This window comes from Marmota monax, unplaced genomic scaffold (genome assembly GCF_021218885.2).
Source record: "Marmota monax isolate L192 unplaced genomic scaffold, Marmota_monax_Labrador192_F-V1.1 WCK01_AAM20220418_F8-fsc00098, whole genome shotgun sequence".
NCBI lineage: Eukaryota > Metazoa > Chordata > Mammalia > Rodentia > Sciuridae > Marmota > Marmota monax.
In genome coordinates, this window is record NW_026694639.1 from 449,716 (window position 1) to 473,821 (window position 24,106).

The 24,106-nt window shown below is 42.8% G+C and overlaps 2 protein-coding genes across 2 annotated transcripts in view; one reads left to right on the forward strand and one right to left on the reverse strand.

Moving 5' to 3' along the window:
• The window catches only part of CUNH10orf67 (chromosome unknown C10orf67 homolog), a 118,424-nt gene extending 106,176 nt beyond the window's left edge, over window positions 1-12,248 (forward strand). Inside the window, exons 18-19 of the mRNA XM_058572309.1 lie at window positions 11,484-11,534; window positions 11,820-12,248. Coding sequence (XP_058428292.1) covers window positions 11,484-11,534; window positions 11,820-11,923 — 155 coding nt within the window. The 3' untranslated portion in view covers window positions 11,924-12,248. The remainder of the gene's footprint in view (window positions 1-11,483; window positions 11,535-11,819) is intronic.
• A 9,603-nt stretch (window positions 12,249-21,851) lies between these two features.
• Window positions 21,852-23,817, reverse strand: Ptf1a (pancreas associated transcription factor 1a). The gene is made up of 2 exons (XM_046423055.1): window positions 22,829-23,817; window positions 21,852-22,408 (listed from the first exon to the last, which is right to left on the reverse strand). Exons 1-2 carry the CDS (start codon window positions 23,604-23,606, stop codon window positions 22,206-22,208), a joined length of 981 nt encoding a protein of 326 aa, XP_046279011.1. The 5' UTR covers window positions 23,607-23,817; the 3' UTR covers window positions 21,852-22,205.
• Between the last annotated feature and the right edge of the window lie 289 nt (window positions 23,818-24,106).

A 24,106-nucleotide genomic window follows, 5' to 3' on the forward strand; every position in this document is an offset into this window, starting at 1 on the left:
ATATGGATTTATGTGAATCCACAAACTTCTCAGCGTTAACTGAGTTTGTATATGAAATATGCCATGTTAATGTTTCTTTCAAATGCAGGAACCCCAAGTTTGAATTTTGCAGGAGTAGACTGAGATCAGAAAAGTGGGTATTGTGCCAGGTGCTGTGGGGCAAACCTGTAATCCTGGCAGCTGGGGAGACTGACGCAAGAGGATTGCAAGTTCTAGGTCAGCCTCTGCAATTTAGTGAGACCCTCTACCAAAACAAAATTAAAGAAACGATCAGGGCTGGGATTATGGCTCATAGGTAGAGTGCTCACCTAGCACCGGTGGGACCCGGCTTTAATCCTCAGCACCACATAAAAATAAAGGCATTGTGTTGTGTCCATTTACACCTCAAAAATAAATGTTAAAAAAAAGAAATGATCACATGTGGAAAAGTATGTCATCAGAAGAAGTATTTTCACAATTAAATTCTATGTAAATGTAAGCTAGAGGGGACCAAGAAAAGATGAAGTCATTATATTGTTTATGTTTTCAGAACAGTAAGGATACAACTGAAGAAAGGCTTTATTTTTCATAAGCAGATAAAGTAGAAACTTTTTGTTTTTATTATGAAATATTTCAAATATTCAGAAAATACCACCTGGTTCTATTAGAATTTATTATCCTTACCCAGTGCTAACTACTTCTTTGATTTGAGAAGGTCAGTGTCGCATGTTTTACATTGTTATACATACACACCCACACACTCATAGACAGCATATAACATCCTTTGTCATGTTTTCTTGTGTTATACGAATGATAGTGAAATGCATGTATTCTCGAGTTTTTCCTATAAATGCTGTTTTTGAAATTCAGTTACAGTATTTTGCTGTGTGTAGCTTGAGTTCATTTCTTTTATCTGCCATGTAGTAAATTCTGATGTCTGAATGTGCTACAGGCTGAGAATTCTTAATCCAAAAATCTAAAATCTGAAATGTTTTAAAATTTAAAATGATACTACCAGTGAAAATTTCATGCTATAAATTGTATTTATGCATAATATTGTTTAAAAATCTTATATAAAATAATCTCCAGGCTATATGTATAAGGTATGTATAAGCATAAATGATTATTGTAATTTTTTTGTATTTTGAGCTGCTGGGGACTGAAACCAGGGCCTTGCACGTGCTAGGCAAGAGCTCTACCCCTGAACTACAACCAGTCTGAAGTCTAAATGAATTGTGTGTTTAGACTTGAGTAATATCCCCAAGATATCTCATTTATGTATATGCAAATATTCCAAAATCCAAAAGAATCTGAAATCTGAATACCTGTGGCTCCAAGCATTTCAGATGAGGGATATTCAATATGTTCAACATGGTATTGATTCTACTGTTGATGGGTATTCAGAAGATTTTCAATTTGTTGAGTCATAAATACAGTTTCCATAAACATCCTTGAGCATTTCTCAATGATACTTATCAGTGATTCGTTAGAGTCAGTCCCCGAATATGGAATTGCTGAGTTCCAATAACTTTATTAGATGCTAATAAACAGTTGCACTAACTTACATATCTCAGTGGTTTATGAATTTATATTGTTCAATATTCCTACTAACACTTGGAGTTGCCATACTTTTTAATTTTTGCCAATATATGATAGGTATGAAATTGTATTTAATCTCTTTAATTTCAATTTTCTTGATAATAATGAGAAGAATTATAGGTGTTTATTGACGATTTTTGTTTCCTTTTCTATGAATTGATTGTTACTTATATGTATAAACTACTTTGGAATAAATCTAGTAAAAGATGTGCAACACCTGTATGAAGATGTTATAAAACATTATTTTCCATTATTGGGTAGTTCATTTACTTATGAATTTGCAGAAGACTTTATGAATTCTTAATACTAACCCTTCATCAGCTGTATATTGCACAAATATCTTCTTCCTGTTTGTGATGTGACTTACCTGAGCTTTTAATGTCCTTTGTTGAACCAAAGTTTTTATGTAGTAATATTTTCCCAATCTTTTTAATTTATAAAAATGTTCTTTTATTAGCCTTTTTAAAGAAAAGCTTTCCTACTCTCAGTTTATAAAGGTAATCTCATGCCACCTGCTAAAAAAGTACCAATCTGATTTTTACACATAAGCTTTTTAAAGCACCAGAATTAATTTATGTGTATGGTGTGAGTTTGGATTTTAATTTTCTGTTCCAATGTAATAGCTGATTATCCATTGCCATTCCTTCTTCCTCTCCCATTTTTAAAACTACCTCTGATATTTTATGGTATGGAATTTTCATTGGTGGTATCACGTTGGCACTCAAAAAGTTTTGGATTTTGGAACATTTCCGATTTCAGATTTTGGGATTAGGGATTCTCAACCTGTAGCACATTCAGACATCAGAATTTACTGTACAACAGGTAAATAAATGAACTCAAGCTATATACAGCAAAGTACTGTAATTGAATTTCAAAAACAGCATTTATAGGAAAAAATCAAGGATACATATCTTCCACTATCATTCATATAGTACACAAAAATATGTATATATATTATATATTTTCTGGTAAGATAGTTTCTAAACTGTCACCATCAATTTTGATGTTCCTTGTAGATTTGTCATAGTTATTCTTTATCAAGTCAATAACATTATCTCCTATATGCAGGGACTAAGAATTTTTATAATGAATTGATAGCCAATTTTTATCTGGTGATTTAGTTTGTCTACCTATTGAGCTGATCATTTTGATCTCTCCCCTTTCACCTGTTAATGTTGAAATATATTAAAATTTAGTTGAATCACAGTTATACTTTCTCATTTTTTTGTATATATGGGTAATTTTGATTCTCTAATATTTTATCTGGGATTTTTCTTCTGAAATGGGTCTATATTTTTCCCTAATTTAACTTTATCTAACTTGGATATAAAAGTTATATTAGGCACAGAGAAATAATTGGTTGTTCTATCTCTTCTTTCAAACTACAAAAGTTTAAAAAAAAAAATAACTCTCATCTTTCCTTTGATGCTATGAAAATTTTGTCAGTAAAGAGGGCCTGGTATCCCTCATGGAGATGAAAGAAATTTTTGAACCACAATTTAGTTTCTTTAATAGCTGTTGGTTCTCTGTTTTTTATTAAATTCAACGATAGCACCATTTTTTTCTAGATAATCCATTTTATCTAGGTTTTCAAATACATTGAACTGAACTTGTTCAGTATTTTACAATCTCTATAATTATGTCCCCTTTTCTCTCCCTGATGTTGTTTTATATATTTTATGTATGTTTGCTCTAAATCCTGCTAAAGATAACTCTTAGTCTTTAGAGTACTAATTTTATGTTGGTTCACTCCACTATTTGGGGGTCATCTGATTTAATTTGTGTGTTATCTCTACTATTAGTTCCTTCAATTTTTAAAATCTCTTCCGTACATTTTCTCTAGCTTACTCATTTCATTTTTACTATATTTTATATAAGTGCATTTATGGCTCTACAAATGTTAAGTTATATCCCACAAATTTTAACATATAGTATTTTGTTACTTGGCTCTAAATATTTTATTCCACCATGATTTCCTTTTTAACATGTGAGATTTTTTAAAGTTGTTTTTTGGGATCACTTTACCTTTAAGGAATAACTTCCAATTTTGTTGTCTTTAAGTTAGAAATGTGGTCTGTAAGATGTTGATCCTTGGAAATTTGTACAGACTTCCTTTGTAAAGCACTGTGTTGTTAGTATTCCATATGAACTTGAAAATAATTTGTTTTCTATTTTTTAAATACAGAATTCTGTTCCCTTGATTCAGGTCATCTTGTCAATTTAGTAGTTCAAATAGTTTTTATACTTCTAATCTATTGTGTACTAATCTCTTATTTTTCTGAAGGAGGAATACAAAAATATCTCAGTGTGACTGAGGATTTCATCAGCTTCTCTAATTATATCAATTTTATGTTACACATATATTTTAAGAGTCTATTAAATGTATCATAATTTATTATGTTTTCTTTTTTGTGGATTGTTGTATGCAGGGTTTCTTTTAACTCTAATAATTCTTTGATTTCTTAAATTGTAATTGTCTTATATAAATAAATGACAAATATAATAGCTTTCTTATTAATATTTGAATTGCACCTCTTTTTTCAATATCTTTATGATCCTTCATGTTTCTATTTTAGCAGCTTCCATTTGAATATTTTTTAAGTCCCCTCTGATATCTACTTTTTGCATAGATAAATTTATTGTTTATAATAATTGTGATTATTGATATATTTGTACTTATTTCTCATTTTACCTTTGTATTTTCTGATACTTTGCTTTTACTTCCTATTATATTCTACAATGCTTTTCTTTAAATTGATAACATTTTCTTCTCTTCCCCTACCACTGATTTGAAAGATACAAGTTGTATTTCTTTTTTTTAGTGTAGAGTATGTGTGTGTGTGTGTGTATCCACACACATATAGACAATACATATATATGCATATGTATGTTTACAGTGTCATTACTTCAATAATCTGTTTGGTTGGTGAGGGCCTAAAATAAGTTTTGTTGGTCTTAATTTTTTACACCACTCTTAATGGTAAGTTTAGCAAGGTATGAAACTCTAGGTTGGCAGTTAATTTTTCCTTCCTATTTTGTTATTGTATCATCACTTTTGCGCCTCTACTTAGGGCTATGATATAAATCCGGTAGCAATTTGTTAATCATTTTCAGGTACTTCATGTTTTCTTTATGTTAGTATTTAAGGTTTACTCTTTATTTCTGGTGATGTGAAGTCTTACTACAATATATTTAGTGGTATGTTTATCCTTACCAGTATTCAGAGTACAATTTGGATTTGATGATTCACGTTTTTCTTTACTTCTAGAAATGTCAAAGCTATTAGCTTTTCAAATATCGCTTGTACAACATTCCCTAAATACATTATTTTCTTTTAAAGTACCTCTCAATCTATTCTCTATGTTTCTAACCTACATTTTCCAATTTTTGTGTCTATTTATCTATTGTGTATATGGGTGAATTGTTCAATACTACCTTTCTTTTCTTTGTGGTTTTGTTGTTTTGTTTGTATGTTTGTATGGGTGCTAGGGTTTGAACCCAGGGGTGCTTAACCACTGAGCTACATCCCCATTAGTTTTTATTTTGAGACATGGTTTTGCTAAGTTGCCGAGGCTGGTCTTAATCTTGCTTCTGCCTCTGCCTCATGTGTTGCTGGGATTGCAGGTGTATACCACCATGCTTACCGACCTCTCAATTTTCTAATTCTTGCTTCAGCTATACCAGTTTATCCCATATTTTAGTGTTTTTGTTGTAGTGGCTTTTTTATTTCCAAGATATTTAATTTTGTTGTTTTTATAGTCACTTGTTCTTATTTTATTCTGGCCTGTTTTGTTACATTAATTTTTTTTTCTGTTTAATGACTATCCTTTATCTCTTTGAGTATACTAAACACAAGTTTTAAAATCTCTGTCAGACTATGTCATCAAGTTAAGTTTATGTGAAGTGAATTCATGTTCTGATAGCCTATCTTCCTGTTGGCTTTTCTAGCATTCTGTTCCTTTATCAGTTTTGGAATTTTGGTTTGCAGGCACAGCCTCTCTCTTCTCTTTCTCTCCCTCTCTCTCTCCCTCCCGCCCCCACACACCACACACAGAGTGTGGTGACCCATCTTCTCCTGCCTCTCTTACTCCTAGTCCATACTCAGGCCCTGTAAGTTTGAGGATGCCTGCTCCACTGTAACGGGAAGGTGTTTAGAGTGTCCAAACCAAGTGATTTGCCTCAGCTCCTCTGTATGATATGAGTTTTGACCTCCAGGCTCAAAGCTTTCTATAAAACAATAACTCTAGGTTAGACACTATCTTGGTTTTGTTGTTATTGTTTTTTCTCAACTTTGATTAAAGCTTCTGACAGCAATTAGCCAATTCATTCTTTCACCCAGTATGGAGCATTCTTAGCCTCTGTTGCCAGAGAGGAACTGTATTCCTGGATGTCATTATGAGTTTCTGTAGCTGAAAACCAAGAGGCCTTTGGTTTTGGCTATATAACTCATTTGCTAAAGTTGCTATAACAAAGTACCATAAACTGGGTGACAAACCACAGAAATTATTTATTTTCATAGTTCTAGAGATCAGACATATGAAATCAGGGTGCCCGTGGGGTTGAATTATTGTGAGGACTGGGATAATACATTCCATGACTCTCATAGCTTTGGCAGACCTGAGTGCCCCTTTGCTTGTAGACTGTGACCTCTCTGTGTCTTCACATTATCTTTCCTCCACCTGTATCTGTATCTGTGCTCAAATTTCTACTACTGATGAGAATACAAACATATTGAATTGGAATCTACCTGTGATCTCTTCTTAATTGAATAATCTGCAATGACCCTCTTTCTAAATAAGGGCACACTGACGGGAACTAAGTACCAAGTGTTTGGATTGAGAATGTTTCCCCAAAGGCCCATATGTTAAGGGCTTGTTCCTCATCAGCTCAAGGTGCTTTGGGGAGGTGGTGAAGCCTTTAAGAAGTGGCACCTAGTGTGAGGTTTTCAGTGACTAGGATGTGCCTGGAAGGGTCTCTTGCACTCTCTTATTCACTTCTGATGAGCAGCTGGACTCCACACACACACTCCCTGCCATGATGTGCTGCCTTGTCACAGGCCCCAGAGGAACACAGTCAACTGAGCATGGGCTGAAATGTCTGAGACCATGAGCTGAAATGAACCTCTCTTTATAAGCAGATTATCTCAGGTGTTCGTTATAATAATGAATGAGTGAATGAATGGCAAGGAAGAAGTGAATCCTAGAAGGTTAAGTAGAGTGACTCCCTTGGAATCCACAGCCTTGTGTTCCCTCCCATGATGACTCTGGTCTTGGCCATGTTGACTTTCTTTGGCTAAAGAGACAAGAGCAAATGTAAAACCAAGAGAGTCTTTGACAATCCTTGTGCATTGAGCTTGCTCTTGCTACTCTTGAGAACTCCAAGACCTCCTTGAAAGCAAGTCTGGGGCAGCCTACTTGATGCTGAGAGTCATGAGGTTGGCTTGCCCGTATTATCCCAGCCGACAGCCAGCATGAGACCATTGATGGCTAACTGACCACAGAATACGAATGAGCCCAGCAGGACCAGTCAGAAGGCCAACTGCCTAGGTTGGAGGACCAGAGAGCTCATGGAGGGACAGGGAGGGGTTGTGACTGGTCCTCTACCCTAAACTGAACTGGATTTTACCCTGGAAGCCAAAGATCTACAAAGAACCTCCTCCTAACTTCACTATGTCTATGAAGACCCTACTTCTACATAAGATCACATTCACAGGAAAGAGGGTTTCAATGTATTTTCCTGGTGGGTGGGAGATGGACAACCGCCTAGGTGAAGGCAGATATCAAGGTCAATAAACCTGGAACAGCGTGAAACAGTAGGGATCAGCAAGTCATCTGTTATGCTGGGCTCACTTGTATTCACTCATTCATTCCACAGACTTTAGGAAGACCTACTCTATACAAAGTCCTAGGGTAGGCCCTAAGGATGCAGAGAATTTTCCAGGGCTTGGATTTTTATTCTTGGACAGTCACTCAAAGACTGACACAATAAGTCTGACCAAGACTTTCAGAGATCCTACAAGGTAGCCTGAGCCTCTGCACTCTCCACTTCTGCAGAAATTACTACCTGATTACTTACAATTACTTATTAATAGCCTCTTCTCCTATAATAATGACCAAAAGCTAAAATGCAAAAACAAAATTCAAAATATTTTAGTGAGTGTATGTTTAAATTATAATTGAAAATTATTATTTTTATTTGGTGATCTAAGTCCAAACATGAAATTGTGTGATAACAGCATTTCCACTGAATATCTAAATGTCAATGATACGTTGTAGGAGCAGTTAACATCTTAATCATCAGTTGCTCACTTGTTCACAGGAATAAAGAGCTGCATGTAATTTCAAATTCATACTAGCAAAAATCAAGTAGACCAAAAGTGCAAATGAAAATCTTTTTCGAAAGCGCTATCTAAAGTTTCATATTAAGTGTATTTATTTTTCTCTAGGATTAGGACAGATTGCATTGGGAGCCCAGTCTTTCATAAAGAAGGGGGCGGGGAATAGAGTTGGGCCTTCGTTTCTCACAAAAGGCACAATGTGAAGCACATCTGTGAACATTGTATAATTTGTTATGTTTTACAAAGAGGTGGGTTTTTGTTATACACATACCAGAGCTATTTGGTACTGTTTCACCAATGATCTCTATTCAGGTCTAGAAAAGAAATTGGCCTCAGAAGAGTGAAAGGAGAGTAAATTTTTCTTTAAAAATTAGATACAGATTATCACTTCAAAATGCAGGGGGGGATTTTACAAGTGACGGTGTACTGATTAGCTTTCCAATGGACATCCAGTCCTTTATAAAACACATACTAGCCGTGGTCAACTGTGACCAATGTGGTTTATTATCTCCAGAAGAGTTGAACTGAGATTACCCATCTAATGTAATTGAGAAATGTTGGGTGAACTTGAACTGTTTCTTGGACATGAATGACCCGAGAATTTATTTGATGAGACAGGAAAGGCTGAATATGGTAACTCTGTCTTTGATGGTTTGGTATAGTCATTTCTTTAGTTCATTAGCAAGTTTTTCCTATTTTTTTATTACTCTTTTTTCTAGTGATTACATGAGCAACCTAATGGAAAAAAGGGCAAAACAAATAAATTAATTCTGTACAATATCTTTACAAAAAAAATTTACCATTATTGGCAAATATTCATGACAGTTTTATATAGTTAACTCTTTAAAAGGAAATATTTATTTTCAAGTAAAGAAAGTGAATGTTAATTAAGTTGTGAAAAATTAATAAATGTACTGTTTTTTTCATAATATAGTCCCTAAATCATTTCTAAAATGTTATCTTCTGATTTTGCCAATTAACAACAACAACAAAAAAAGGCATCATGAAATTGACATCTTATTCACCAAATGAACTCCTTTGCATATCCTGGTAAACTGGGCAGTGTGAACTCTCTCGTTGGTGACATCTCCATGAAACATGTATGATAACTTTAACAATAGTATGGCATACAAGGTGGCATTAGATGACACTGCTTTCTCTTCATGGATCTTCTCATATCTAAGATAAATTCTCCTTTATTCCCAATGACCAATGCTAAGGTATATTTTGTATGTATAATATGTACACATATTGTGTATACATCTTTTTACTGTATTTAAATACTATATCTTTTAAATTATTCTCAGAACCTCTAAGAATAAATTATAAAAATCACACTTCACGCTACTAGTGACTCTTTAAATGGAATTTGTCATTGAAACGTTGTCATTAAAACAGAAAGGCCTTTTGGTTGTGCCCATACAAGCATAATAAATTGTATATGTTTGTGATACTGAATGACTCTTGCCCATATGCTGCACTGCAAAGCTACATGAATGAGGCATTTACCAAATCAGGCCCACCACATTAAACAGAAAAACAATCTTTATTCATGGTAACTTATCAGTTTCAATTAATCACCCCTAACAATGGAAATTCTGATGTGTTCAAGCAACTTGAAAGCAACAGGTCATCTCCAGGGCAGCCATGTTGTGTCTTTGTGCTGATGGTTTCAAACAAAGCAACATCTCCAATAAATATACATACATATACATACATACATGTGCATATATATACATATAAATGGGCAGTTACAGCTATGCCCTGCAGTGCCAACAAAATGCATGTGCACTGTATATGATTTTATCATAGCAAATGTTATTGTTTTCCTTCAAGTATTACTTTTTGAGCTCTGCAAGTTTAAACAAAAGGAAAGAAATTTCCATTGGATGACCATCCTTTCAGTTTCTGTGCTGCTATGTGAATAGCATTGTGCAAACCATTCCAATGGTTTTGAAAAGGGGTAACCATTGGTTTGATTTGGTTACACGGTTTAGTAAAGAGCTCCCTCCCACTGCCTTAGGGTCTGTGAAAGGTCTGTGACCTGTTTAGAACTGCCAAGTGAAATGTCATGTCGCCCCTCCCAAATGGGAGTATCTGCATTCATTTGATCAGTATAAAAAATGATTGGGGATGGTGAGATCAGTGCTTTTGAATTGCAATTTATAGCAGTTTACAAAAATGCACATTGTTGGAAAAGAAAACATGGAAGTGTTTCTTTCTAAATTGCATTACCTGTGAAATGTCATTAGTCTTTTAAGGATATTTACATCCTTTTTTTATAATTTGGGAGACTTACATCAACTAAAGAAAATCAGAATTATGTCACCTTATGGTTTTTTAACTAATATTTTGGGTTTTTGTCATAAAACTTATGGAAAACAATGAGTCTGAGTTCTTAGGATGAGCATGATTTCTTATCAGGCCCATTGACTAATTCCCTAAGATTATCTTTGGTAATGAGTTGCATTGGTAGAAGATCCCCCATTTTCTTTCCCAGACTATGGAGGAGACTCACTTGTTGGTGAGTGGCTTATCTGTTAATTTCTAACAGACACGGAAATCTCTAGCATACTTACTCCACCAGGTTTCCATTGTTTCTTCAACATGCTAGTAACTCCTTGTGAGATGAATGCTTTTGAAACTCTAATGCCTGTAGACCATAGACATGTAGATGCACCATCTACATATATGTATAGTTTCACAAGAGGAAATGTCATTGTTTTCCCCATTAAGTATATAAAAGATACAGGAACAAAAAGTTTAGGCAGGCTGTTCAAGTTCACAAACACCTAATTCACCCACCTGGGTTCTATGGGACGCAGAATGCAAAGCGCTTTATATTTTTTTCAGAAGTATTGAAAGCTCCTCCTCTTCATCTTTGGCATCAAGTGCAATTGGACATTACATCGAAGAAATCTTTGATTAAGAAAAGTTACCTTGGGAAAAGGCCCTCGGGGCTTCCCTGGTTGATAGTTGACTAAAAAAAGAGAAAGGCCCTCTTTCAGAAAAGACTTGACCCAGATAGACTCTCCAGCACTCCACTTTGAACCTCCCAACTATTGAAAGCCGAGGTTGTCACGTTTTTATCTTTGTTCATGTTAAGACTTGGAATGACAGCCTGGCTCTGTGTTCCCCTCTCCCACTGCCCCGGCTCCAAGTGTCCACATTGACACCTACCGGTGACCGCAGGCTGCAATTCTTTGTTGCCTTCTCCACGCTCCTGGCTTTCACTGGGATTAGCTCAAAGCCTTTGTTCCCCTTCAAAGCTGGAACATCACATCCCATGTTGTGGCTTTCCTGTCCCAGACCCCCAACGCTTTCCTCACAATTTACACACCAGGTAAAAGTGCCTCCCTACAGGGGCAAAGAAACTAGCCTGGGACCAGCCAGAGCTTTCCTAGTCTCCAATTTCAGAGCCCCTGCCAGTTTGGTTTTCTTTCCTTCACGTTTCTAATTTCCTATTTCATAGGGAGAGACAATGGAAATTTAAATCTTAGGTAAATTTCAGAGTTAAATCCCTGGATCTAAATACAAGACAATCTTTTTTTTTTAAATTATTTTACAGTGGGTCGTGTTTCTTCCCAGAGGGTCAATGACTGGCCTTGGTCACAGGCAGGTAAGACCAGTTCTACACTCAATAGAAAAGCACTCTCTGAGGAAAAAGGGGTGGGAGTCTATTTTGAAGACCCAGGAGAATCGAACCACCTGATTGATCTACCCCTCCTTTTATCCCTAATCTCTCTTCCAGGTTACTAAAGAGAGCCCCAGCTGGGCTAGATCTGGGAGGACCCCCCATAAAAACTTATGCAAAGTGTTACCTGGGGAAGGAGAAAGGGTGGAGAGTGGCTGAGGTCTAGTAAGTAAAACAAAGTTTATAGCTGTTCCTTGTTCTCATTTTTAGTGAATCGAGGATCCTCCAAAGAACCTTGGGAGAAGATATGGGTACACCAACCCCCAATGAATGATGTGGACCCAACTGGGTTGCTCAAAGAGACCACAGAATAGAGGACCCTCTTCATCCTGGATGGCATATAATGCCTGCCTCCTTAGCCAGAAATACTGTCTCCAAGGCGTTTCTGAACCATTCGATGATTTCTCCAGATTAGGAACACTAACTCAAGCACTGCAATTTAGAATTGGAACACGCCTTTTGCCCGCATCTTTTCTGAGCCCCAATGAAACCTCTCCTGCTCTCCTGCAGAGTGAGCTGGGTGCATGGACCCTGAGGGGTCACCAAATCCATTCTAGTTGCCCGCTGGGGATCAGAGGCGCGCCCAGAGCCTAGGAGTAGGAAAGAGCGGACTTCAATTAAAATATCTGAGGCATTAAACTTGTTTGACACTCTCTAATTCATCCAGTCTCTAACACAAAATGAGAACGACTTGTTGCCTTCTGACTTAAGAACTAAGTCCTTTGAGAGTGAACCATACACATTGAGGGAAGTTTGTATTTCCTTTGGGAAAATCCCCTATACTCGTCATTGGGTGCACGTGGCTCTGTAGCCTAAGGACAGTAAACAAGTCTTTAATACGTGGGGAAACTTTTTGAAGTTTTGCTTCTCGGTAAGTATGAAGAAGATCCAGTGCTAAGTTTAAGTGTTCAGTCTGGAATGTCAGGTGCCATTTATTGAAACACCCAGTTGCTTTTCTTCGTGCGTAATGTTCAACTTGGTCTTTTCTCTTCCCCTAAATACAAGTTCGGGCCTGTCCTTCTGTCTCTAAATCGTAGACTCCGGATTACAAATTTCTAAGGCTATTAAGTCTCAAGAAATGTATTTGTGGTACTTGTCACATAAAGCTGATGTTCTCTGGTCCTAAAGAAAGCCAGAGAGGCGATTTATTTGTGCGTAAAAGGAACAAGATTTAATTGGAGAGAGACGTGTTATTTTGAACGCAAGTACATGGGGTGGCATAGCGCCGTGGAGCATTATTCGAGCTTCATCTACTATGCACTATATGCCACCGTCTCCAAAGGAGTGTTGCCCTAGAAACTTGTTTTAAATCTGCTGCTATATATCAACACCTTGTTTTAGCAGTCCTTGGCTGAATTACAGTTACACAGTTTGGCGCTTCTTTCAAATTTCCTCCCATCAGTTTGGCTAAAGAAAGGAATTTTTCTCCTTTAGAAATGAATTGGCTTAATTAGTAAGTAGATTAATGGCAATTGCTGGTGAGTTGGTTTCCAGCAGAGTTTCACCAGAGAGGGTTAATCGGAGTCAGGTCTGGAATCTTTCCCAGAACTGGCTGCCAGCCATTTCCACCAACCAATCAACCTTACAAGAATCGAAGGAAATCAAATAAAATTTATATTCTCTGTGTCATTCTTCTGGATCAAAATTTTCTAGGAAGCAGCCTCCTGGTTGGGTGCAGTAGAGACTGTTTTATGTCAGAATTTTAACAGAAATTTTAAGCTCCATGATTTATCTGAGTACCAACATAGAATTTCCAGTGGCACAAAAATGTCTCCACAGAACACTGGGCGCATTGGAAACATCTAAGGTTCTGAGTTAATTTCAGGTTTAGAGAACTTACAACCCCCCTCCCAAGTCCGGCCCTAAATCTGTTATACACCAGAAGTCTTTCAAAAGTTTTGGTGTATGATTTGCAGTCTTTTCACTTATTTTTTCCATAGTGATAAAAAATGCATTCATAGTCTAACTTGCAGCTGCATTAGTCTTGCAAAAAAAAAAAAAAAAATCCCTGCTGAGAAATGCATATAATAGGAAAAACAGATCGGCTGGACAGCAGTGTAATTAATGCCAGAAAGGGCTGAGGCCGGTTTCATAGTTTGTCTTTTGAGGATATCAAGACGAGACCTGGTGAAAAATGACGCATGCTTTAGCATTTCAGAAAGCTGGCAACTGGCAGCGCTTTTCCTTTTTTCTTTGACTTTCTGCCGCAGAACAAAGAGGTCGGCAGAACTAGCTAGGTTGTAATGAGTTCTATGTCCCTAGCACATTAAGTGCATCATGGAAACATATTGTATCGAAATAGTTTGGAGGAGAATACCGGGGATGAAAGAGAATGGGTGCTTTGATCAGCTCCCTGGGGTCCTGAGCGCGCACAGACTGACTTGCAAGGAGTTATTCAGCTCCAGCTAGACACACTTACAACACCATTCAAAGAAATTTGCATATCTGTAATTTATCACATTGGTCCAGAACATTATTGCAAGGTAAATAAAAGTTAGTTGAATTAAAAAAAATCAATCATCTCAGATATAGAGAAACTGTGAAACCAGTCTTGCCATTAAAACCAGAAATAAATATGTCCATAAAACATGACGATTTAGAAGCTGGCTTTATTTTTAAAGTGTCCTTAGAGCAACAGGTTATGCTCTAAAAAGAAGAAGAAGAAGAAGATAGAAGAAGAGGAAAAGAAGAGTGGCCACAATTTCTTTGCCTTAGGAAGTGTATTTGCAGCTTCCCACTGGAATAAAGTCACAAGGTTGAATGAGATGCATGTCACTATAATCAGCTTGTGACTCGAAGAGAAAAATTAGAACATACTTTGGAGAGATATGAACGATGGCTTAATCTCCTTGGAATCTGCAAATGGTAAGGCTAAATCTCATTTCTGCTCCTGTTGATTTCATTGCCAAGCTCTATTTGCTGAATTTAGCTCCAAAGGATGAAATGTCCAGAGACCCGGTCAATAGGAAAACTTGCTTTCAAGTGCCCCATGAGAACAAGTGAAAATTTAACAGGCAGGCATTGTTCGGGGTTTTTTAAACAACTCAGTTAAACAGCAAACAAGAATCTTCAACTTGACCTTGGAAAAGGCTGTGTGCCTACAGATAATCTATCAAACAACTCTGGATGACAATGATATATTTCAAAGTATTGTCAGATGAAAAGATTGATAAATTTGCTGCTGCAAAGAGAGAACTTTGGAAACAGGCAACAGGCAATTTAGCTCACCAACTCCGCCTCCTCCTCCTCTGTCCTCACTGCCCCATCCCACCCCTCCACCCCCAGCCAGCCTTGGGGCCAACTCTATAGAAGAAGGCCAGTAAATCAGCACTGTAATATTTCTTAAGGGGCACGGAAAAGCTGTGAACAGTACTTCTCATATTAAACGCAATATTTCTTTGCTTTCGTGGGGAACAAAAGTCATAGCAAGACGTCTTTATGGCTAATTCAGTCAAAGGCACATCTCTGGTTCCCCCGCAGAAAGGTCAGTGTCGTTGTGTTTGGTCCACCGAGGGGGTGTTTTCACAGTGAAAACTGAGCCAGCTGTCCCTGTCATACCCTCACCATTGGGGAGCGCACACTAGCCATGGTTATTAGGCACATTCTACACCTGCAAAATATACCGATTTCCAAGACTTTTCAAAACACCCTCTCGTTCTCATGCCCCCTCCTCTTTCTTCTACTAAACTTTGACAACACAATTCAAGCCCTGGATGAAAGCACTGCACGCAAGAGGAAGGCTGGGGAAGGGGCACTCTCGGCTACTGTCTCATGGTGTCTATTGAGCAGCCATCAAAGAAATGAGGCGTCAAGTATGTTTTCAAAAAGTATGGAAAAACTTCCACACATTTGCTATTGCCACAAATGCAAATTGTTGAGCCCTAACATGTAAATTATATGCACCGGTGTTCATTGTGGGGTTGCAGCCTAGCCTCCTTCATTTAAATGTGGATCATTTAAAAAATTCTATTCGTATTTGGAATGACACTGATCAGCGCCAGAATTTCTGGAATTCTCCCATGCCAGTGCACGTCTATTTTTAAAAATCCAATGCCAATTCTTGCCCCACTGGGTTGTCTAATAAAACTCCTAGAAACATCCCCTATCTAGAATTATCACCAGGATCCAATTCCAAAGGTTTGCACTTCAGAGGTAGGTGGTTAACTAGCTATTTAGGAGAGGACCAGTGACCCAAACAAGAAAGGAGACAAAAGAGAGCCTGTGCTATCCCTGAAGAGAAATTGTAAAATTGTAAGCAATTCAGAAAAATTCTGTTGAGAATGAGAACGACCCAAGTGCCAGTTCCTCTGGAAAGCGCGAAGATAACTAGCTTTCTCAGAGTGGGGTGGGGGTGGGGAACCAAAGATTCCTATCTGGCTGCGGGGGGCGAAGAGGGGGGTGTGAGGTAGCGAGCTATATTATTGAGAGGGTTTAATTAGTCTGCGGTGTGGCTCTAATCCGGATCTTCGTCTAATCCTGCCACCCAAACTGCAAAGAGCTACATGAGAAGTTCTTAGTTTGGGCGAGGTACAGGGGTGTCCGGGATGCCTTGGGTTCCCGGGACGCAGGCAGGGTTGAAACACACTGCTTGTCATAGGAGGCAAGAAGGGGGTGCCTCTCACTAACAGGGAACCCTAAACTCTTTCCTGGAAGCTGGGGGCCTCCACACAGCCTGCTTCCATCAGGCAACGCGCGGCATCTCTCCAAAGCAATGTCAGCGCAACAGGTTGTTTGGAACAGGTGCGTACCCTCCACGCAAGGGGCTAGAGTTATGCTGCGGCGATCCGCCAAGGGCTAAGAGTCCCCGAGAAGCAAGGGTAGATCCTCAGGAGCCCGAAAGTGGGACCGGCTGGAACTCTGCGCCCCGGCCACTGTAGCTGATAGTGCCGGCGCCTCGGCTGGGAGGCAAAAACGAGTTCGCCACAACCTGCGCCCCAGGGCAAGGGGCCCTCTGCAGGCGGCCTCCTGAGGGCTTCCCGGCTGGCCAAGGGGTGTAGTTGCCCTGGGCCCTCTTAGAGGAAGCCTGGGGTCCCAACTCCTGGCTTCATTCGGGCCGTTCACCCCGCTTCCTGCTCGCCGCTTCCTGGAGCCCCTCTTGGAGACTTTCATGCGCAAAGATAGCAGAACTACGGAGAGCTGGACACCGGGGCAGCTACTTTCAGCCTCGAGAAAAACAGACAGCGCCCGAACCCCGAATGCCCGGGGAGCAGGGGCCAGGCGGGCCTCGGGGGATACTCATCTGACTCCACCCCGGCTCTCCGGAACCCTGGGAACGCCGAGCAGTAGGCGGGGCGCATGCGCGCCTCCAGCCAGGGTCCCTCCCTGGCCCGCGGAGTTTGGGGGAAGTTTGGCTAGGTTTGCCTTGGCGGCGGCGGACGTCCTAAAAACTGAGCTGCCCTGGGTATGAGGCCAGGAGCCCCCCGGAGTCCCAGGAGCCGGCTCTGCAGGGTCCCAAGAGCTGAAAGACAGCAGAAGGTGGGGAGAGGGAGGCCTTTTGTGTGTGGCACAGGAGAGTCACTTGCGCACAAACGCAGCAGCGCGCTCCGCCGCCGCCTCAGCCTCCTCCGCTGCACCTCCGCCTCTGAGGCGCTTCATTACAGCCGAGCCCTTCCCCCGCCTCCCCCCGGCCCCGGCCTTTGTTCGGCTTGAAAGTAATGCTGTGAATTAAAAGAAATGACAATATTTTCTATCTGCTTGAAAGTCCAAGAGAAGAGCCCTTGAGCTTGGCAAAAATCAGGCAAATCATTCATCATGCCACCCCGCACCTGTGGTCTTGGCATTGAAAACCCTCCAGACCTATTCCTATTAAACTTAATTATTCCCCCAAAGCACACAATGGTTGAAATGGAGCAGGTTGGAGTCTGTTTATTGGTGGTAAATGTTTTTCTGAAGATCTTCTGAATCTCATTGTTAGCTCGTTGTTTGAGGCTGCCCTCTTTCTTTCAGACTAGAGTAGCCTTGGACTTTTCAATTTTCAATCGTAACATCTGCTTAATCGTACGGATCAAAATATGGAGACACAAAACATATGTAATGGTTGATTTGTTAAATCCTGGTAATGAGTTATTAACAAGGGAAAACAATAGGCCAGGATGGTGAGAGCCTTATGGTAACAGAGTCACTTTATGTAACGCCTGACGTTTCCCTTCTTGATAAATGGAACTAAGGTCTGAGCGCCAGGTGATAGCAAGAAAATCAATGTCTTTAGGGGCCAGCACTGAGACTTTTTTCTATGTGAAAAATTAGGAGACATAAAATTTAATTGGCTGATCAGGAGGGGGGGAAACAGTGGTCTTAAGTTTAATTGCCAGTAGGCTTAGCAAGGGAGACAAAACAAGATTTGGGCCTGTTTGTTTGCTGCACCCCAGCCTCAAGTCCGAGTGTATCATTGAAAATGTGTTTTATTATAACACATGTCATGCTTTACAGTTCCCATATTGTGTAAAGACAATAGTTAATGGTACATTAAAGACAGGCAAACCATGCCAACACGTCTTGGAGACATTGTAAGGGCCTCTCTCTTTGCTTGTTTTAGGCAGCTGCAGCCCAGGACCCAGAAGCACAAAAAGAACAAGTTTGAAATACCAGGTGCATCCTAGAGGACCACGACAGGGATTGATATGTTATAGCCCAGGACATGAACCTAGCAATAAAGATATCATTTCGATTGTCTGCGGCTTCCACGGCCTGTAAAGCCGGGAGGCCCTGAGCAGCCTGCTTTCTGGCAGGCCTGTCTCTCTCCCTGGGTTTCCCCATCTCCCTGGGCCAAATCCGAACACCTGTTGGCCAGACCTCACATCCCGTCGTGGGAATCGTTTCCTACCAGTGGTTCCAGATCTCAAAAATGCATTGGTTGTGGAATTATTTAGGACCATTCCCACAGGCTGCAGAAGGCTTTGGAAAGGCAGTGGGAGGGGAGGGTGAGGGAGAAAGGGAGGGTAAGGGCTCTTCCCAGAGAGATTCGCCAGGGAGTACTCAACTGGTGTTTGTTCAACCTCGCAGCTGGTACTCGGTGCCACTGCAAAGGCCCATTAATGGAAATGGGATGAGTTTATGGATTTAAGAGACTCCACACCCTCTCCACTGAGGGGCGTTAATCCTGGTACTGGCAGATGAGCAGTCCTGGGAATCACTGGCAGCCGATTTCACAGGAGTTCCAACAAGGCCTTTTATGCGCCCTGCTCCCAGTCTGGGGTGGCAGGCTCACTCTCTTTCCCACCTACTTTTCTGCCTTATAGGACCCATAGTCTCCAGGATTCAATATGTTAGGAGAATTTTCAAGTTAATCCATGGTGCCTGGCTTCCATGGGAAAGAAGAGGCTCCACCAAGGAGCTCCATTCTGGAGGCTACCCAGCTGAGGGTGCAGAAGTGGCAAACCTCTCCTCTTTTTTACCACCCTCCCTTCTCCCCCCAAGACACCCCACCCAATTTCACCTCAGAACTGACAGCCCCCTCAGGAGAAACTAAGGGCAGAGAAATGGTGCCTGGGCTTCCCAGCCAATGAAATAGAAAGTCGCCTTTTTGGTGACACATAGCATCTTTTAAGGCAACAAGAGGACCTTGACCCTAATGTCCATGTGAAATGTAAGGGAGTGAGAAAGGGGATAGAAGGGGCTTTTATTGGGAAGATTCACTGGCACTCTGACACCAAGGCAGAGCGACACAGCAACCTAGGAATGGAGAGCAGCAAGATGGGTCGAAATTTGAGAATTGGTGTGGGGGAGAAAAGGGAAGGTGTTGGGGGGGGGGTTAAGGAGGGCACTCCACTGCAATCTCCATGCTGGGAAGACTTTATCAAATCCTCTCCAGTACTCCCTCCCCCCACAACCACTAGCAGTGGAGTCTGGACCACTGGGGAGTGATTTAGCCAGCTCTCCAGTAGAGATCATAAAATGTACCCTGTACTGGGGTTTGCAGTTTCTTTATTATGCTAAATGGACAAGGGCAGCCAGGGCAGACTTTAAACTCTTTCCCCTGGTGGTCCCAGACTGGATTTCAGCGCAAGGGCTGATGGGTGTTCAGAAGAGCAAGGCTGGGTAAAGGCTCTCCATAGCTGTCCAGCAGTTTGGCTTACTCAATTTTATTTTCATAGGCATTTTTTTTTTAACTTGGAAGAAAAGTGTTGACTTAGAAGGACTGCTGAATACCTGTCAGTCAAACTGCCCCCACAAGGTCTTTCCAGTGCCAGACTGTATTTGCTGGCCAGAGATGCCTCAGGCCAGAGGCTCTCCAGCCTGGCGCTGCTACAAGGACGGCGGCTCCTGCACCCAGTGCAGCTCAGGCCTCCCTGACGCCAAAGTAGACTCTGAAATGATACGTTTGTTCTGCTTTTACTGCTGCATTTAAAAAAAAAAAAAAAGAATTGCAACACTAGAATGAATGGATTATGAGTAAATAAAAAGAAACTGTCAGTCTCTTTGAAGGTTGTGCTTAAAGGGACTTGCCAAGTCAGGGCACAAGAGTGACAAGATAGAGACCCTGGTGTTTTGCATGCTCAGCTCGGCTCTTCCGCTTCATCTGCACCGCACTAAAGGATGTGTTGATGCATTGAATCACAAAAAAAGTGGCACGCAAAATAAAAGGTGCCACATCACAATGATTGTAGTGTTTTAACTACGAATTGCCACATCACCCAATCCAAGGAAATGCAGGTCTACACAGGCAAAGAAAACGATACAACACTTCCATAACTTATAATTAAGTTGAAGTCTGCCTAACATTTGACTTTCTAATGAGTGTAATGAGATTACATGCCTGATGGAAGCATTTGTGCAAAAGCAACTTTCGTGTTTAATGAGGCCCTAATACAGGACAAAATTGAACTATTTTCTCTCGTTCTCAAATTCTGTCTCCTGTGTGAAATCATCTTTTGGGGGAGGGGGCCGAGAGGACGCGAAGGCTGGAAGGGGTGTGAGGGTCCATGGCCAAGGCCCTCCTGGGAGCCTCGCGACCCAGAATCTCCGCATGTCTGGCCAGGCCGCGCTGCGGGGTCGGGCTCGCGGCCTCGCTTTAATTGCTCTTGGACGAGGGCCATGGCACCCGCGGCGCGCGGGGAACCCCTCGGTGGGTCTGAAACTAGGTTAAAGCAATTAGCATGCTGCCGGCATATTGTCCTTCCGCAAGGCCATGGGTACTGGGGGCGGTTCGCGATTGTACCTTGACTGACCAGGGAGACGCTAGGCTACACAGGAGCAGCTCGCCTTTGCCGGGCCTGAGCAGGGCCTGGGCAGCTCCAGGACCGACGTTTCACGAAGAGGTGCGCGCCTCCTGCTCTGCGCCCGTGCGCTCGGGTCCTCACCATCCGCATCCGCGCCACCGGGCTCTGCCCACGGGTGAGAGCGCTGCGGCGGTCGCCGCGGTGGATGGTAGCTGGAGCCCAGGCTTCCAGGGTCTTCCAGCTGAGCGACCCCTGGCCTCGCCTCCGCTTCTCCCGTTCGCTAGGGGGCGATCCTGTGCCCTCCGCCCCAGGCTTGTGTTCTCTCCAGATCTCTGGCAGAGGAAGATTAGGTTCTGGTATAGGCAAAACCAAGCCAGTTTTAGAAATAACCTGTGGATGTCGCTCAGTGGTAGAACGATGATGGCCTAGCATGCGTGGGATTGGATTCCATCCCCAGCACCGAAAAAAAAAATTCAGTTGTAGATATGCTAGGCAGAGTAGGCTCCTTCCTTCCTTACCTCGAAAACCCTGAATTTTGTTGGAAGCCCCCACCCCAGATATTCCCCCGGATCTCAATACCACCGCCTGACCCATACCCTCTGAGAGGAGTACGCCTGAGTTTCAAATATCTGATGCTGCAACTGCCAAAGGATGAGTGGCAGGGCAGCTCAAGAGCAACCCATCCTCCAGCCATGGAAGCAGAAAGACCCCTTCCCTTTCCCAGCCCAGGAATTAGCTCCCAATTTCCACCAGACACAGCGCCTTCACTTTTATACAATACGATTAGGCAGAATGAGGGTTATTTTGGGTAAACCAAACATGACCTGAGCCTCAGCCTTCCTCTCTGAAAAGTGGGAATAACAAATCCTATCACCTATTTGCCCCAAGGGTACCTGAAAGGTAGGCTAAATGTTACTATTTGGGGCAGATGATACAGAAGAAGGGCTGTAATGGCGAATTGGAGGTCATCTAAATAAAACACAGTTTCCTACTTGATAGCTACCTTTGAGTTTCTGATTTAGTTTTTACCAAGTTAATTATTTTTAATGACATAGTTGCCCCCATCATGTACTAAACAAATAACTTGTAGAAAAAGGTGTCAATAGCATTTATTAACAACGCTTAGAAATAAACTGTATTTGGTAATAAATAAGCATGAAGTTTTCTGACCAGAGTTCTTCCAACAACGCAGAGTTCTGCTAAAGGTGCTGGGGGAATCATCCGCTATTGCATATTTTTAGAAAATCAGGATAAATTATATAAATTATATATATAAAGAGATCATCTATTTCATTAACTCAACAGGATAATAAATAGATAAATAACAGTTGATTGCCATTAGAAAAATTTGATTCTTAAATTACATTTACATTATAGGTATTTACATGTACAATATGCACAGAGACATAATCAGATCCTCAACCAAATATGAATTTTCTCAGGACACAAATTCAAAGGGCGGTTCGTTTTCTATGTTGTTAAATGAAGATTTGCTGTTGAGTTTTCTGGGGTCCTCTGGGGTCCACACTTTGGCTGTTCGGATAATATTTTGCTCTTTGAGTTGTTTTTCATCAGTCCACGAGAGAGAGTGTCCTGCAAGGGGAGGGAGACCATAATCCGGATCGCTAGGTGAGGGAGGCCCTAGGGAGGTGAAAAGAGAAAACAGACTGTGAATATCCAATTATATTCCCAGAGGCCCCCTCCGACTTTCAGGATGCCCTCATGTGCAGACTGAACAGGAGTCTCACAGTCATACTAGAACCACCCTCTTAGTCCACTTCTCAAGCCCCCAGCGCCCGCTCCCCGGGATCTTAGAAGCTGCTGGTGTGGCAGGGACGCTTGTCTTCCCAGCAGCAGTCAAAGCGTCAGGTGTGTGTGTGGGTGGGTGGGGGGAGGTACGCGAGAAAGAATCTTGTGCTCCAGGTTGCCAGTGCCCACCGTCCATCTGCCCGCCCGTCGGTCCGTCAGTCTGCTTGTCAGTCGGTTCGCCCTGCCTTTCCTGGGCCTTAGCGGGCCGGTGTCAGTGCCCCTCTCCCAGACCTGAGATGGGGACGCACTTACTGGTGCCACGATGGCAAATGATGACTTTCTGGGCCTGACTGCCCGGGCTGTCCCCGCCCAGGCGCCCGCGGCCGCCGGGTCCCCCGCATCCGCCTGCGCCGCCACCCCGCAGCGGCAGATCCGCCTGCACGAGCTCGCTGAGGAAGTTGATATAGCCGATGGCCAAACGCAGTGTGTCCACCTTGGAGAGGCGCTTTTCGTAGGGTAGCGTGGGGATGTGCGAGCGCAGCCCCTCAAAGGCGTCGTTGATGGACTGCATGCGCCTCCGCTCGCGGACGTTGGCCGCCTGCCTCAACTGCTGCAGCTCAGCCTCAGAGCGCACACGCCTCCTCCGCCGCGCTGCGGCCGCCGCCGCACCACTCAGACCACGCAGCCTAGCCCCTGGAGACAGCACCGCAGCCGCGGCGCAAGGGTAGGCCAGGCAGGAGGGAGGCGAGCCCGGCGAGTAGGGGAAGCCGCCGGGGGGCGCCCCTGTCTCGCAGCAATAACCGCCGCTGTCCTCAGGCTCGCCGGGACCCCCAGGGGGCGGCGGGGCGAGCGCGTGCGGGGCGACCGAGGGCGCGGGCTGCAGTAGCAGGCATGCCCCGTCGCGGTAGCAATACTCGTGCAGCTGGTGGCTGAGGAACTCCACCTCGGCCTGCTCGTCTGCCAGCAGCTCATCGCCGTCCTCCAGAGGATCCCGGGAGGACTGGTCGGTAAAGAAATCTTCCTCGTCAAAGTAAGCGGTCGGGAAGGCGTCCAGGGCCCCGGGGAAATGCTCCAACAGCACTGCGTCCATGCTGTCCGTGGCCGCCGGCCAGGGGGCCGGCAGGATTGCCTAGGGTGAGGCTTTGTAAGTGCTGGGTTGTCGTGCTCTCTGGTCCGGCTGCCCCTCCTTCTGGGCCCTGCGCTGGGGGCGCGCGGCGGCAGCCCGACTGCCCGCCCCCGGGCCTCCCTGGAGTGCCCGCCGCCGCGGCGCTCTGGCTGGCGCCCGCGCTGCACTAGGGAGGGCTGGGACCGACTTGCTGAAGCTGAGGGCCGGCACGCGAGGATTCTTATAACTACATCCACAGGCGCGTGCCAGGGACCCGCTGCGCCAGCCAATCAGAGCGCGGGGCGCGGTGGGGAGGGGGCCGGGAGGCCCCGGGCGGTGGCGGCGGGTGCGCTTTCCTTCTTTTGGGAGCTCCTGGGGCGAAGGGAGGCGGGGTTCGTCCCGCTCCTCGTCGATTATTTTGTACTTACCTTCCCAGAACGCAGCTCCGGGGACACCTGTGACCCGCAGCTCCCTCCACCTGTCCC